General features: G+C 38.6%; 2 protein-coding genes across 5 annotated transcripts in view; one reads left to right on the top strand and one right to left on the bottom strand.

Moving 5' to 3' along the window:
• CRMP1 (collapsin response mediator protein 1) overlaps window positions 1-9,980 on the top strand; it is a 49,109-nt gene extending 39,129 nt beyond the window's left edge. For both annotated transcript variants that reach the window (XM_082758677.1, XM_082758676.1), the window contains exons 10-14: window positions 1,055-1,196; window positions 2,751-2,921; window positions 4,200-4,379; window positions 7,066-7,231; window positions 8,997-9,980. In XM_082758677.1, the coding sequence (XP_082614803.1) occupies window positions 1,055-1,196; window positions 2,751-2,921; window positions 4,200-4,379; window positions 7,066-7,231; window positions 8,997-9,088 (751 nt within the window). In that variant the 3' untranslated portion in view covers window positions 9,089-9,980. The remainder of the gene's footprint in view (window positions 1-1,054; window positions 1,197-2,750; window positions 2,922-4,199; window positions 4,380-7,065; window positions 7,232-8,996) is intronic.
• A 5,842-nt stretch (window positions 9,981-15,822) lies between these two features.
• Window positions 15,823-16,636, bottom strand: part of EVC (EvC ciliary complex subunit 1) — a 54,483-nt gene continuing 53,669 nt past the window's right edge. For all 3 annotated transcript variants that reach the window (XM_082759180.1, XM_082759179.1, XM_082759181.1), the window contains one exon: window positions 15,823-16,633. In XM_082759180.1, coding sequence (XP_082615306.1) covers window positions 16,552-16,633 — 82 coding nt within the window. In that variant the 3' untranslated portion in view covers window positions 15,823-16,551. The remainder of the gene's footprint in view (window positions 16,634-16,636) is intronic.

The following is a 16,636-nucleotide window of genomic DNA, read 5'->3' as shown; positions in this document are numbered from 1 at the left end:
ATTAGAATTACTGATGTGTGATCCTTTTTTTTCTGTAGTTGGCTATTTGTTAGCTTGTTGGAACCTAAATTTGTGGATCAAAGTCATTCAAATGTTTCAAAGCTGGAACTTATATGATCAGTTTTAAAAAAGGTTGTCAGCCTCTTGTGGACATCACCCTTCTGGACTGATAGAAGCAGTTGTAGTTTGTTTTAATGTGCTTGACTCCTGTAAACTTAGTCAAGATCTAAAACTATTAGCCGTTTCCTGTGGATAGTAAAGAACCTTTATTTATTTATTTATTTATTTATTTATTTATTTATTTATTTCAAGATACCACATATTGGTTTTGTTCTTCTTCCTTATTCCCCAAAGTAGCAGTGTACAAGTTCTGATATCTGCAAAGCATTTTTCTCTAAGGTGAAAAAAAAAAGATACATAAAATCATTGTTGTTTGGTTGCTCTTTCTGTGTTTTACTCCATACCTTTGTCTGTGTAAGACATTTAGATTAAATAAATCCAGAGTGCAAGAGTGCAAGTACACTTGAGCTATCCACTTTTTTGTTTGTTTAGAATACTACTCCCTTTTTTAGAATATTCTTCCTTTTTTATTTTCATCATTCTGTTTTGGTAGGCCAGTCAAGGAATATTTGTGTAAAAATTACAAGAGAAGTATATGTGCAGAGGAGAAATGCAGGGAAACAAGCTTGATGCTCATTACTCTGCATTGTAAAATATGCTTTTATTTCTAAACACGGTTATGAATTTATCCTGAGTGCATCAGACATTTCCTTAATCTTTTAATAATCCTTTGTCCTGGTTAGTGCTTGTGTCTGATCTGTCGATAAGCAGCCTTAAACCTGAGGGGGCTGTAATCTGGGAATTCAGGATGTTCCTGAGGGAAAGTGGAGATGTCCAATACTGCTGTTGCTCTTCAGTGATATGTGGCCAACACGTAGAGGCTGCTGACATGACTTGTAGCCTATACCTCCATCGTGTAGGCTCCATTTGAGTGAGTCCGAGACCAAGGTAGCCTTGGTGACTGCTATAAACCTTCTGTGTGTTAACTCCGCAGTGGGGACCTGCAGGTGACGGGAAGTGGACATTGCCCATATAGCACTGCCCAGAAAGCCATTGGAAAGGACAACTTCACTATGATTCCTGAAGGGGTCAATGGAATTGAGGAAAGAATGACTGTGGTCTGGGACAAGGCTGTAGTAAGTAATTACTTACTTGTATGGATTAAAAAGAATTTGACTGTTGGCTGAATAATGCAAGCCAGGAGACTCTTGGCCGGTACTTCAGTGACTTTATAATATATATCTGAGAATTCCCAGAGACCTACTACAATATGAACTGTTTGTTTCAAAGTTTTATAAACTCAGGTCTGTGTTTCATTTCTGACAGCACAAAGCCATAGTGTTTTATCAGACCTGAGGCTTCACAGACTAAACTGCTGTAATTTTTTCAGTTGTGTCAGAGGAGTTGCTTCTCACAGACATAGGATCTGGAAGCAGTTTAATGATTTTGAAGTAGACCCCGTATAAACGTGATGAATGGATTGTTTGAATTTGGGAAGTGTCTCATCATTTTTGAGAAATTACAAATGGATGGCAGCTGAGCCTGAGGCTACACCATGAAATGCTTTGAAGGAGAACACTGCATGTAATTCATAGTGGCATATTTTGCTGTGGGGTGCCGGTGTATGTTAGCAATTTTTTGATGGTTCCATGGATCCTGATATAAAATGATATCCTCCCACCATTGCCCGTCTTCACATAAACACCCAGTCTCACTCACACATGCACTTATTACCTTACACTGCATTGCACTTGAATGCATATTGCAGACTGCAAGGTGGTAATATTTAAAATGCTCTCATGAGCACTTTACCCAGACCATGTTTAATAACCCCTTTCTTCAGGGAATGCTATTGAGTTTAGAAGCACAGAAGCAGCTTCTGATATCCGGCATGTAGGAGCAAAGCAGGAAAGCAAGAAAAATGCAACGCAACCTGCCAGGGATATTTCCCTTTTGTTAACTCATATGAAGGGAAACAGCTGCCACAAGTGTTACTAAATGGGATTTACAGGTGGTGACATTAATTCCTGGACCACTGAGTAGCTTATATTTTGTGAATCTCCTGGTTGACTAGGCAGAAAATGTGTTAAACAAATAAACGTTGCTCTTGTTTACTTCCAGAGAAGACCCCAAAATACTCTGCTGAAAAATCAAAAAGCTGAAGTGAACAGCTGCTATTAAGCCATCACTGACTGTATAAAAAGTTCAATTGGTGGTGACATTTCTCCAGGCAAGAGCTTTATAACTGGGGTTGTATTACTTAGATTTATAGATGTTGTAATACTACTAGTAGAATGGACTTAATTTGCAAAAAATGTTTCTAAACAGTCTGAGCATTTTTTATATTTGATCTTTTATTTAATCTTGTAATACTCATATAATTTCCCTGGTTTAAAATCAGTAAAATATTTAAATGGGAATTATTAGGACTAGCAGCAAAGCACACATGCATCAGAGCAGGGAAGCGGACCTTAGCTGAGAAACTTGACAGCCAGGAATAACGCATTCACTTACCTGAAACTCCAAAGTAATGTTCCTTATATAAAATCCTGCTCAATAAAGCCTAATTTCGTACAACATCACCAGATATATGAACAACACACTTTCCTGTATCTCCTCAACCATTCAGCACTCTGAATACTCAATCTCTGTATTATAAATGTGCTTTGGTCAAGTTATGTTGTTTTTAGGCCACAGGTAAGATGGACGAAAGCCAGTTTGTAGCTGTCACCAGCACCAATGCTGCCAAAATCTTTAATCTGTATCCAAGAAAAGGACGGATTGCTGTAGGATCGGATGCTGATGTTGTTATTTGGGACCCTGATAAGGTGAAGACTATAACAGCTAAAAGCCATAAATCGGTAAGAAGAAAAAGAAAACAAGCAACGTCTCTGTTGCTTTTCAAATGTCAAATTCATGTGAACAAATGTATTGGATATAGAAGAGTGGGGTAACAGCCTGATCCTTTTCTGAAACATGTAATTATTTCTGAAAATGAAAGTATTGAATCTTGCATTGGAAGGATTTCTTTTCTCTCAGCATATACAATTGCACTATTTTTGTATGCTTGTGCCTGACCTGTAAATAGGTATGAATCAGCAGGTCTGCAGCTGAGGTTAATAAAGTTGTGAAAATACATTTAAAACCAGCTCACTTCTTTTGCTTGTATGAGAAACACCTGATATAAAATGCACAATTAAATCAATAGTATTCTAGCATATTATAGATGATTAAATATTTTGATAGTACAGCTCTGATCAGCTTTATGGATGGGATTTCTTATTTAATTCCAAAGCTTTGATGTGTAGTACTTCTCAGCCCCTTAACACAGAATACCAGTGACTCACAGTCATGTTAATTTTGGCAGTGACGGGTCTTATGCGTTTACCTTACATGTTATCTATCTCAAAGTTTTTATCTTATTATGTTCAGTGTTTTTTTAAATACATATTGGGAAATTCTTCCAAAACTTGTATTGAAAATCTAGTGATATGATTTATATTAAAAGGGCAGAAACCTTTGAAAACCTTTAAAAACTTTAGATGATGCATTGTTTATTTCTCTGTCTTGAGATATCTCAGTATTTTTGAGAAAGTAATAATCACCTGCCACTTGACTGTCATTTCCATCTAGCTTCAAGCTTTCCTGGTCCTTTCTGGGCTTTTTCAGATAGAAAAATTCAGACAGAAATATGCTGGCCCTGAAAACTCAGTACTTGCTGCAAGTCTGAAGCTTTCTTTGCAGGGGCTTAGAAATTCCCTTATGCAGTCACACCACATGCGTGATAGGACTAAATCTTCTGGATATCCAACAGCTGAGTCAGAATTTTCCTTCTTATTAAGATTATTGAATTTCTAGAGGTTCTGGATAAACAGGGTAAGTCCTCAAAAGCAAATGAGATAAAGTCTTGATGGAAAGTGAGCAATACATACAGGGGAGTCTGACTGGACAGATGCTTTTTAATCATTTAATCAATAACAATGCATAGAAATGCATTGCTTTTCCTTCAGAAAAAAAGCAATTTTATATGCCTGTTAATGGCAGTTGCTTAAAAATATGACTACAAATGTGTATTGTAAGTTACTAACTGAAGGAGACCTTGTACTGAACTTGCAGTGAGTATATTGGTTGATCCTCAGGCTGTTGAGTACAACATCTTTGAAGGAATGGAGTGCCACGGTGCCCCGCTAGTGGTCATAAGCCAAGGGAAGATAGTGTTTGAAGATGGAAACCTGCACGTAAATAAAGGAATGGGCCGCTTCATCCCTCGCAAACCTTTCCCTGAATATCTTTACCAGCGCGTCAAAATCAGGAATAAGGTAATGTCAGATATTATTTAATTTTCTTCCAAGGCATACCTTTTCAGAACCACATTAGCAAATTTTAATTATTATTACTACTGTGCTAATATAAATCTGTATTAGATGACCTATGTATGATTTATGTCTGACCTATGTTTGTATATGGTCAAAATATGACCAAAAACTGGCTCCTCTGCAAGTGTGAGCTGATATAATTTAAAATTGCACTTCAGTGGGTAGAGCACATAAGTGCCATTTGGGTATAATTGCTGTATGCCCAGCTGTGCAGTCTTTTGAAGGGAGGTGGAATAGTGATAGAATTTACTTTTAGTTAGATGTCAGCAAAAAGATGCAGATTCTTTGGAAGGAGGGTTAGCCAGAAGAAAAATAGCATTTTAAATTGCTACTAAGCTTCGCATGCTGAACAGCCCCATTGCAGAGAAGAAAAGCATCTAAGTCGGAGATGCTCATTATATTTGGCATCTCTGAACTGCTGTTGGTGCATTTGCTAAACTGAGTATTAGCAGCATTCACAGCTCAGGAAGCTTTTATTGTGTATTTAAATAGAAGCTTGGGAAATGACCAAGATCACGACTTGGTCAGTTCTGGTATTGAATTATATTCACACTCCCCTGTTGAAAACCAGTTGGCTTGGTGCTAGTTTTGGGTTGCTTTTTGCCACTGGGCAATAAAGTACTTTGTGAGAGCAGGTAGCAACGACAAATTTACCAAAAAAATGTATTTTCTTCAACAAGGCATATGCCATTGCCTGTAAGGGTGGCAGCTGAAATCAAGTCTACAAGTGGGAAGGATAAGAGGCATAAAAATAAAATGCATCTGCAAAGGAGTTTTGCAAAATACCAACAAATTAATTTTTCTTTCTTTTTTCTTATTTTATTTTAACGTTAATCGGTTAGGTGACATGGGTCTCCACATCTGCCTTTCAAGGGTTTAGCACATGGGAATGCTATATAAATTGGAGTGATGATGCTATTTAAATAGTGAAAACAGCACTTGAAAAACAAGTATCAGAGAGTGGTGCCTTACACCAAGGATTTGCTCAAAAGTAACCAGCCCAAATAACTTGCATCTTGTAGTGGGCCTGGATTTGGGGAAAGACCTTTGATTCTAGATCCATAAGCAAAGGTCTGCAGAGGGACCAAGTGAGGCATTGACATTATTGCTCATCCAGCTCCCTCTGCTGCCTGCTGAGAGGAAGTGAGAGCAGTCTTATGTCTTGTGTTTCTTTTCACAGTCAAATTTTTTTAATTGAAAAGATTTAGGAAAACCCACTGATCGTGATATCAGCCACCATCATGTGGCTATGTCACCACACAGCAAAACCCATCACACAAGGGTCTGCAAAGCTTTAGCTGGCCCAGGGAAAACCTCCTGGAACAGGGATAGCAGTGCAAATCCCTGCCTTTGTGGAGCCCTGGATAGCGGATTCACTGCTGTGATCAGCAGCTGCTTCCCTCGGGGCATTAGCTTTGGCTCAGCTTGTGAGACAGTGTCTCTTCTGAGCCTGACGTCCCTGTCACCAAAAGCAAGGAAAATGCACTGATTTCTGTAAGAGCAAGATCAGACCCCCATGAATAGTGTGGCCTTCCTCCCCAGTACTTTAATTGTACTGTTAACTCACTGGGGAAAGGGTCCTGAAACAATAGTTGTGTAAGCCTTAGATTTATAATCCTTTGGATGGGCTTTGGATTAAGAAATTCAGTGGCTTCAGATTCTTCCTGAAAATTTAAAGTGTTTTTTAAAGTACTGTTTCCTAGATTTCTGTGTTTGTTTGTTTGTTTGTTTTTTAGGACAATGAGACTGTTACGATTATCTTTCCTCATAATTCTAATAGGAACAGTACAGGGATAAGATAGAGACCTTAAACTGAAATCAAAACTCAGGTGACAGATAGTCTATTGACAGATAATGAAAGATGGGTCCCAAGCTGCAGTCTGTTGTATAATTGCTTTTCTAGTTCGTGACAAGAAGTGGAAACTTTTGAAATTTTATTTAAAAAAAAAAAAAAGTCACTGCTTTTCAATGAGGTTCTAATGGAAATAATGTGATATTTGAAGGGGAGGAGCAGAGAAACCAGGTAAGAGCTGCTCCAAAATAGTTACTGCACCAAGCCTGTCTGAATTTAAGAAGCGATTGGATTGTGCATGTAGTTACACGGTACCAGGAGTTGGACTTGATGATCCTTATGGGTCCCTTCCAACTCAGGATATTCTATGATTCTAAGAGTGAAATTGCTAGAGTCTATATAGTGATTGTCAGTCTTACCACAACCAAAATGTGATTCAGCAGCTCACATATGAGACTCACCTGATCCCGCCATACTGAAAATCCTTTGAATGTAGAGATGACATTGACTGATCTTACATAAAATAAATATCTTAGGTGAGAGCTATTGTTCTTTTGAGATCCAATTTTTCTCCACTGACTGTGAAGGAAGCCTATTAAGTCTTGATCTCATGTGTTTATATATATTTATTATATATATATATATTTATAAAATTATGAGAGGAGACTTCATAGTTTCCTTTTTATACAAAGCTGACTGTAGCTTTGACAATAGTACGAATGTGTACCTCAGCTAATGCAGAATATAGCTCTGTGCTCGGTGGCCTCTGTTTACCAGTATCATTAGGGAGCATTATCAGGGCATTCAGTGTCTGATTTTATTCTGCTCTTGCTTTAGGTGGGAGGACTGCAAGGAGTCTCCAGAGGAATGTATGATGGGCCTGTGTATGAAATCCCAGCTACGCCAAAATATGCAACTCCTGCACCCTCAACTAAATCCTCCCCTGCCAAAAACCAGCCCCCACCAATCAGGAACCTCCACCAGTCTAATTTTAGCTTATCAGGTAAGTCAACCTGACTCATTAGAAATGCCTTTAAAGCCTTCAGTATGTATGGATTGTTGCTGATAAATTTCAATTATAAAAATTACCTCTTTAATCATATATGTATGAAATATATACACACACACACACACACATATATATATATATATATATATATACATGTGTGTATATATATACGTAAGAACATCTATAGTTAGGTATGTTCGTATACATTCTTTCTCTAGGAATATTTTACAAATTACCAAATATTCAGAATGTTTGTCATCTAAAATATTTATCTGCTTGCAGTCTTGTAGTATTATTTACCTGACACCTTATGGTTAGCTGAGGTCTCTGGTTGATACAACTGAGGCCTGTTAGTACGTATCAGTGATGGGACTTGGGCCTGGTGTGACTCATGTGGCTCAAACACCTCACATTTCTTTCTTGCTGTATCACCAGAAACTGCTAGACACAGAAACTTCAACTGTCCTTGTCCATGGTCAGAAAATCACATGCAGAATCTATTAATATGCCGATTATAGTATTTCTTGTCTCTTTGCTCTTGATACCCAAAACATTTTCCACAGTACATAAGAAATAGACAAGAAAATCATCCTTTGGGGTTGTTGGAAATAATTCCTGACGTTTGAAGATAATTATAAGTGTGCCAAATCATTGTCCTTCAAAAGTCTACAGCCCAGTTGGTAAATAAGTGGCTCTTTATGATGTTGTTATGAAAGTGACTGGATTTTCTCCCCTGTGGGAGCCAATGGTGGAGTTTTCATCCCTGACAGATCCTGTCTTTAGAAACTAAATGAAACCTCTGGAAGAATGCCTAAGGAGAGCAAATATTTTAAAGACCCTTCTGGTGAATTGGAGTATATTTTTCCCTGTACAGTTAGGTCCATGGTGAGCATATACAAATATGTAAGTCTCTATGAAGCAAAAAAGTGCTTTCAATCTTGACCTCTAACAATAATAATAAGTGGGATTTTCAAAAGCACGCAAACCTGTGGTTTCACAGTCCACTGCTGGATCTGTGTATTACCGTGGCACCTGGTGCTAACAAGCATGACCCAAATCAGGCAAATGCACATTACTGTTTATGGAATTAACCAGAGACTATGATAGCATTTAAAATGATCCTACACTTTCATGGTAGTGTTACGTTACCTGTAAGAAGCTCGTGTGATCACATGATATTTAGTGTGGCAGAAAGCTGGCTGTCATAAGTTTAATCTTCCAGCATTTTAAAATGTGTTTTGAAGTGGGTATGAATTTATATGAGATCAATGTTCCTTTTCATGTGGACTTACAATCACTAACATCAGGTTTTCTGTACTGTTAACCCATGGACCCAGTGAGGACAGGCATTCTAAATCAATGAGGCAGGTTTGAAAAAGCCACTCTACATTATATGAGTTTATTTTTCTCAGTTAGAGCAGCAATATTTTTCCATTAGTGTCTGATCTCATGAAGGGAATCTAGTCTGTAGATTGTCATCTCTGTACAGGCTCTTTGTCAGGCTAGTGGAAAACAATTGCCCATGTAGGATGAGCATCAGTCTGATCCCAAACATTTAAGTCTACAGTTCTTATTGAAGATGACTGGAGCTAGGCACAGAAATGTGCCTTTGAAGATCTCTCTAGTGCTTCAGGCAGGGGTCTGGCTCGAGAGAAACCAACTGATGTGAGGGAAGCATAGCTGGAATGTCAGGTAAAGTATCACTGCTGATGATTTTTTCCTTTTCATAGCTTTCTTTCCTGTATTCCTCTTGTTTCAGGAGCTCAGATAGATGACAATAACCCACGCCGTACTGGACATCGCATCGTGGCACCTCCTGGTGGTCGCTCTAATATTACCAGTCTTGGCTGAAAACTGATGATGGACAGAAACACAAGGAGGAAGGATCATGGGAATAATGTACATTCCCTTCAATATCTGTGTTATCAAACCCACAGTTTTATTTGGTACTAATGGAAATAAAAAATGAAATGTCTTTTTTTTTTTTTTTTTGTATAGGAAGAGGTGATAATAGTGTGGTGTGTTTGCTTGGAACTACTTGCCTCACAATTGTGCTTTCATGCCATAGTCACCTTAAAGCATGGTGCTTCCATTGCCCCTTTAGTGACTACAGGTTTTAGCTTCGTCTCGTAACTGAATGATGGTTCCTTTGCACCCTTTTGCTGTATTAGAGTAGTTAATGCATGTTACTGAGTTATTTATGCAAGTTGCATTCAGTGAGTGAGTCCCTATAGAACACGTTGCCAACAATTGACTAGACACAATGCCAAGATTAATATCTGTATTTGAAAACCATCACCAAAAACACTTATGAAGGAAGAAAATGGCCATCTTGAAAGTATGCAGTAGAGTAGTATAGGCAGCTTCTGTTTTATCTTTAATTTATTATAAACCCAAGAAGCACTTCAGACTTTCTCAGACACAGAAAATCACCAGAACTTAGAATGACAAATGGTCTCTGTAGCACCTGTCTGTACCCACTCAGTATGTTCCAAGTCTGTGTCTTCATTGTTTCCATTTTCAACAGCGCCATAATTTATGCAAAGCAATGCCATTGCCACCCCTGCAGGGATTTCTCCACCTGGGCAGTAGTGCTCTCCTTCTGCATGAGTTTTTTGGTACTTACAGATAATCCAAGTTGCCGTCGGATTTTTAAAGTTTTTTGTACAAAGTTTTTCCTTTGTAATCACATGCATTTTTACTTACTCTACCGTATCAAGATCTACTAGTCGTGGTTCTATTTCTGAATTCAAAGCTTGTGAAATAAAGGAAATTAATTGATGGGTAAGCGTCTTCCTCTGCTTTCCAGTGCTGTTACTGCTATTATTAAAAATTTAGAATGGAGAAACTCATGAGAAACTGTCTTTTTAGGTCTGCATCATGTGAAAGAAGGAACCAACCTCCCTAGATCACAAGGGACGTTGTATAGATGTCTGCATATGCATACTGTAAGCATGCCATAATCTGTCTTAAGTAGAGCTCACTGTAAAAATTACCACTTATATTGCAGCTGCCTCAATTTTGGCCAAGTGAGACCTAAATCAGCTTTCTTCCAAGGCTTTCAAGTTTACCTAGCTTGCTTCAAATGGACTTGATTGCCAGCATCTTCATCTGTACATAAACAGTAAGCAATGCTCCAGTTAGACCTAAGCTGTATTTGACTTAGTATTGGTTTTCTTGGTGTGCTCTGTGCTGATCTGTCTGCCCTTAGGCAGTGTTCAGGCATGTTGTGAACAAGACACGATGCAGAAAAGGTGAGAGGACGTGGACTTGGTATTATCTTTTTCTGTAAGAGTGAAAGAAATCCTTTGTCCAGTTTTTCTGATTATATCACAGACTATGTAAAAGGAACATTTTCTATCACTTTTTACCTGTCTGATTGTGTTGCAGATGTTGGGGGAAGTGTGTGCTATAGCAGAGGGTGGGATGCTCTGAAATTAAACAGGTCAGCAAAACATCTCCCACTGGCCTTGTGCCATTTCCTACACTACCAAGCTGCAACAGGAAAAGTACTGCAGGAGCACATTGCCAGTGGAATGATTTTATCTCGTTTCAGGCTTGACCATGTAGCACTGGTCAAGTTTTGGAAAATAGCCTACCTGAAGCATGTCATCTTACTCTGAAGCCAGTGCGCTATCACCTCCAACTTTCCTAGGAAGGGAACCAGTGCCCTAGAAAACTTCATTTCTGTTAGCTTGGCCTGAAAACCTGGCAGCAGAGCTGGTCTAAATAACTGGCTTTTCTTTTTGCTTTGGCTTTGATGTGAACCAGTGAAGAAACACTGCAGTTCATCCTGAAGTGAACTGAATTGATTCTATTTCCAAAATAAAAGAAAAAGCCTTTCACAAATACAATTAGTTTCTTTCTGATACTTGTAAACAAATAAAAATAAACCAACTCCTTTTCTCCTGCCCAAGGATTCAAATTCATGTTTCCTATTGACTGGAGAGTGTCCTCATCTCTAGGCTTGCTTGCTTACTTTGAGATCTGTGTGTTTTATTATATAAAGCAATGGCAGCATAGAAGTCTGAGGACAAACTGCTCTGGAATAACCTACAGCCTAGCAGGTGACCCATCTTGTTTAGCAATCTTGAACCAAGACTCTACCTCCACTGTGTTATTTCAGCCTATTTGCTCTAAGTGTTGACAGTGCCAGCAACAGGCCTGGTAATCTTAACTCTGAAAATAGAAAGCAAGCTGGCTTGTGAAACTATCATCTGGAAAATCTGACATAGTGTGAAAATTTCGGAACTGCTGATTTCAATTTCCGTAGTGATTTCTGTGCTTGTGCAGGTAGCAGTGTTTGCTTACCTCTGAGTAATGCTACTCAATCTACGAGGCTTTTCACCTCTGAGATGATAACAAGGAATTGCATAACTAGTATTGACAGATTCCACTTTTCCTCCATGCAAAACATAATCCTAAACCAAAGAACCCTTTGCATGTAAGCAAACTCCATTGTTGTTAAAACATTTACTTTTTCATGCTGAAGTGCCTGTGAATTAATACACCTACACGTGTTTGTAAGGTGATTCGTGGCTCAGTGGTTCTGCATGACAAGACTGTGCCTGTGAGGTCAGTGTAACTCTGTTGTGATTTCTCTGAGGAGAAATGTGCCAGCGTGCTCATGGTGTTTGGAAGCCCTTGCAGCCTGACCACACTCCTGTGCCACTGCTTGGGGACAGCCCGCATTAAGCCCGTGGATCCTGTGCTGTGCCTGGGTCTCACCACTCTGGACAAGAACTACTACCTGGGTGTGAATCAAAGACCTCTTCTTTTACGTTTGAGCACAGGGAGCTTACTGCATGGTCACCAGCATGGTAAGGTGAAGGATGGATACCTCATCTGGACACCTACTGTGATGCAGCACCAGAGAGCTGGCAACAATGGGGTTTTGAACAAGGTAAGTGGTGCCTCCCTTCCTACCCCAAGGCCTATTTCACAGCAATGTCCCTGCTGCTGCATCGTTAAGCTATCCCTAAATAATAAAATCATAATAAATAAACAGTGAATTAGTTTGTGATCCTGAATACATTTGCAGAGCAGGAAACTATTCTGGAATTTGCTCTCTTGTAGGAGCACCCATCTGGGCAATGTTCAATCTGTTAGCATGTGGGTGGGAGCAGTTGTTACCTCCCTGCTTTCTACTTGTAGTTTGAAAAGTCATTTTCATGGCTTTTGAATTGTCAAACTTCTAAACAATTATAGCAGGGCTATAACATTTTAATAGTGGAAATAGCCCTAATAATTTAAAACTAGTTCTTCCCCATTGACGTTTGCAGACCCCCTTAAAGTTAGTCCCTGTGATCCAGTTTGAGGACTATCTTTGTTAAAAACACTAAGATTTAAACATAACTGCATTACTCTGGTAGCAGGCAAACTGTAAAGCAAGCTTGTCCAAACTATCACTCAGGAAGCTCTCCACTGGTCTGACCTTGTCCTGCACCTCCTTGACAAAGTCTGTTAATGATGATGCTAAGGCTGTTCCAAAACTGACATGTCCCAGCTGATAAGTATTTCTTGCTAGCAATACACTGATCTTCATTAAGAATTCTTCCTTAAGAATTAAAACCACAGGGTGGACAGATCAGATGACCATGTACTCTGGGTTCCATTAGAAACAATGTAAGCTTAAGAAAGAGGAAACTTACAATTCCAATCCTCTGAATATATCCTTTAAGAAGCAGTAGCATTGCTCCCCTCCGTAGCTCTCAGTGGATTGTTTTGCCATGAATTTGCTAAGGCACCTTTAAAACCCATGTAAAATCTTGGCATTTATGGCTTCCTAGAGCAAGGATTTGTACAGCTTAATGTTCTAAGTGCTTCCTTTTGAATCTGCCATTACTCTCAAATTATTTACTTGACACCAGTTAGTTCTTGCCATTTAGACTTGTTCAGTATTAAATCTCAGTGATCACAACAAACAGATTTGAGAACAGTTTTCCATCTTGATTTTGGTGAACTTTGCACATGCTTTCCAGCTGTATTTCAGTGATGACAGTAAGTGGTATTCAATTAAGAATAAATTATGTACAGGAGAGGGAATAATGTCTTCCAATGCAGTAAAAATGCTGAGTTGTGGATGCTGTTTCTCTGAGTATCATACTCAAAGTATCATACTGTTTCTTTGAGTAACACAAAGTATTTGCAGTGATATGGGTAAAACAGTTAGGTTTCAGCACCTTGTCCTTCTGCTCCCTGCCTGCATATTCTGTATTTTTCTAGCATAGGGAGATGCAAAGGTAACTTTATATAGTTATATACACTGATTTAAAAATCTTTAAGCTCTACCAGGTTTTTCTAGAGCTGTGACCACTGTGATGGGCTGTTTTGCTTGTTGATGACATACAGCACACTCAGTGACTCTCAACACCACACTTAGAATTTTAGATATTCTGTTGTCATGAAGTTGTGAATGAGGTTCAGCACAATTGTAAGCTGTTGTTATAGTTGCTAGCCTAGATGTTAAGAAAAACAGACCTGTTTTTTTTTCCTTAAATTTCTGCATTATTTGTTGTATGTATCTGTAAATCATGATCAAAGCACCTTGTGAGTCTCTCCTGAATAAACTAAAAGATAGTGCTTTACAGCTTTCTGTTATAAAGGTGTTTTGGGCTGTGACGGGTGCCTAGGGATCTCCATTTTTTGACATCCCGTAGTGGGGGTTCCTGGAGATTGCTCTCAGCTGGCAAAACTGCTTAGCAATGTCCCAGGGAGTCTAGGCACAGTTCCTGGCTCACAAGCTATTTCTCTGGTCCCTTAAGACACAAGAAAGATTAAAAAAAGAGAGAGGAAAAAAAAAAAAAAAAAAAAAAAAAAAAAGCACTAAAGAAATAAGCAACAGATCAGTATGAAGGAATATTAGAGTCATGGAAAGAATTAGGTTGAAGAAGGTACCTGGAGGTCAGCTAGTCCAGCCTCCTACTCCAAGCAAGGCTAATTTCCGAGTTAAAACAGGTCATTCAGGATCTTGTACTGCTGAGTGCTGAAACTCTGCACAGATGGATATTCTGCACCCTCCCTTGAATAACCTGTTCTTGCCAAATATATATATATATATATATATTTTTTTTTTTTTTCCTAAACAGTAAGTAATTGGAACTTCTGTGCTAAAACTTGACCATTGCAATGTGCCTGTTTGGCTGGTGATAAAGTATTTCACAACATCAGGAAAAATCTTTGGCTCAGTATTATTCTGTGTTGTCTTGGAAATAAGCTGTCACACGGAGTTAAACTTAACTGAGGGGTAAGATTAAAAAATAAAAAATAAAATCCCTCTGTAATGACTGATCATAAGATGGGATAGAGGTTTTTGGCATCATGATACAGATACCGACTGATGCAGTGGTTAAGGATGAATAACGTAATACAGAGAACTGTTGTGAGATTTACTTGGCATTTACTACACTTGTTTCTTAGGCCAATGAAATTCTGATGAGTGTTCTTGTTCAATACCTGCATCACTGGCACGGAATTATGAGTGCCACACTATGCATGAAATCTGTACAGGCTTTTAATTTAAGCAGGACAGTGAATCTGGAAGTAATGCAGGAAGACTGTGCAGTTAGTGACAGGGACAAGAGCAGCAGTTCTGTGTTGTGAAGTGAAGGTGATTGAGAGAGAATGGGAGAAATGGCTGTTTGTAGACATTTGATCCCAGAGAGATGAGAGGGCAGGGAGGTGCCTGCAGGGCAGACCCAGTGGCATGGGGAAGGTGGCAGAAGGGGTCCCACCTCGAGGGGCTGTGGGAAGAGCTGGTACCTGCTGCCTGAGCCCAGTGACCCTTCCCTGCTCCTCTGGTGATGTCCAACAGCAAGGGAAAGGAAGCTTGCTAGATGTCCAAGAGAGGGCACTGCTGCCCTGCTTTTGGGATAAGCCGAGCATTTTGAAGACAGAAAAAGCCATATAAGCCCTGCCTAGTTAAGTGAATCACACAGTGCATCCAGGAAAACTGCTGCATCCTGACTGTTTCAAACCACTGCATGGTTTGTAACAGCATCTTTAGACATAATCACCTCTATTATGAAAAGCTGTCTTCTCGCTATCTGTATAGAGTCCACTGTAGAATTAAGATGTTCAAATAGAGGGAAATAGGCTGCATCCTTTTGAAAAAAGCACAGCAGACAGGCAATAAAATGTCTCCTTCGGTAAGGCAGAGAGACCATGGAGAGCACTTGCTGAAACAGCAGAATCTAATGCTTGAAATGGTACAATTTAGAAAAAAAAAGTGGTTTTGACAATGATTGAAGTGAAAATTAACCATTTAACAATTGTGCCTAACATGCCTAGTAAAGTCATTTGTGTGGCAGCACTTTTATCTGAGGTAAACTGCATAACTGATGCAGGATTTTACAAGTGCCAAAGGATGGCCTTTTAGTTAGCAAAATATATTTTCATTTAAAAAAGACAGAAAATTTTCATTTCATGAAAGCTATAAGATTGCGTAAGTGAGGCTATTTATTACACAATACAGGTGCACTGTAGAGCCAGTGAGAATTAGCTGCTTTGCATAACAAGAATTCTGATAAGAAACATAAAGAGCACAACAAAGTATGCTGAAAACAAAAGAGTTTATTTATCAAAGAATAGAAAGTGAAATATAAAAAAATCAAACAGCCAGTTTTGTCTCACTCTTTCCAGAAAAATAATAATTTGAATTCTGAGACAAACACAAGGAAATAGATTTACAAAATATTTTTACAAATTAAAAAACAAACAAACAAACAAACAAAAAAAACAACAAAAAAAAAAATTAACCTTGGAAACATTAAAATATAACAAAGGAGAAACCAAACTTAATCTTTCGATGTACCAATAAAGTCTCAAATCTCTTTAAGTATTCTTTAAATTTTTTTTATTTTTTTTTTTTTAAATCTAAAGCAGCAATCACAAAATACTAAGACCAGATCTACAACATTTAAGGCTCAAAAGCAAATGGTACATCAATATTAAAATGAAACCTTCCTGAGATATCATAACCTCATTCGGTCTAGTGCGTATCTATCTGTTCTGCACTTTCCTCAGGTATATTCCTAATCTAAAACTATCTTCCTCTCATGTTCCCCACACGATCTGGAAGAGTTTAAAGCCTTCTTTGTTCCCCCTCGCCAACATCAAGTGCGAATGTTTCATTAACAGCGAAACAAACATGGGGTTTTGAGTCTCGGTCTGTAGCTAAAGAAGATTTCTCGGTTATTATTGATGTTCTTCATTGTTCCTCAGTAAACCAGCTCAGTAAGTATTTATAGCTGCTGAGATCTCCCAGAAGAATGCTTTGGTACTCTGTGTTCAGACAGCTCATAGAAATACTTTTACTACCTGTTCCCTTTTTTTTTTAACATCTTTGAGTTTTTCCTTGGTTCAGCCTCCTCTTTATGTGACCTCTGTAACTTCTCTCTG

This window comes from Aythya marila (genome assembly GCF_965140915.1).
Source record: "Aythya marila genome assembly, chromosome: 4".
In the NCBI taxonomy this organism is placed as follows: Eukaryota; Metazoa; Chordata; class Aves; order Anseriformes; family Anatidae; genus Aythya; species Aythya marila.
The sequence above is the reverse complement of the archived record's forward strand: the minus strand, read 5'-3'. Positions and strand labels throughout refer to the sequence as shown.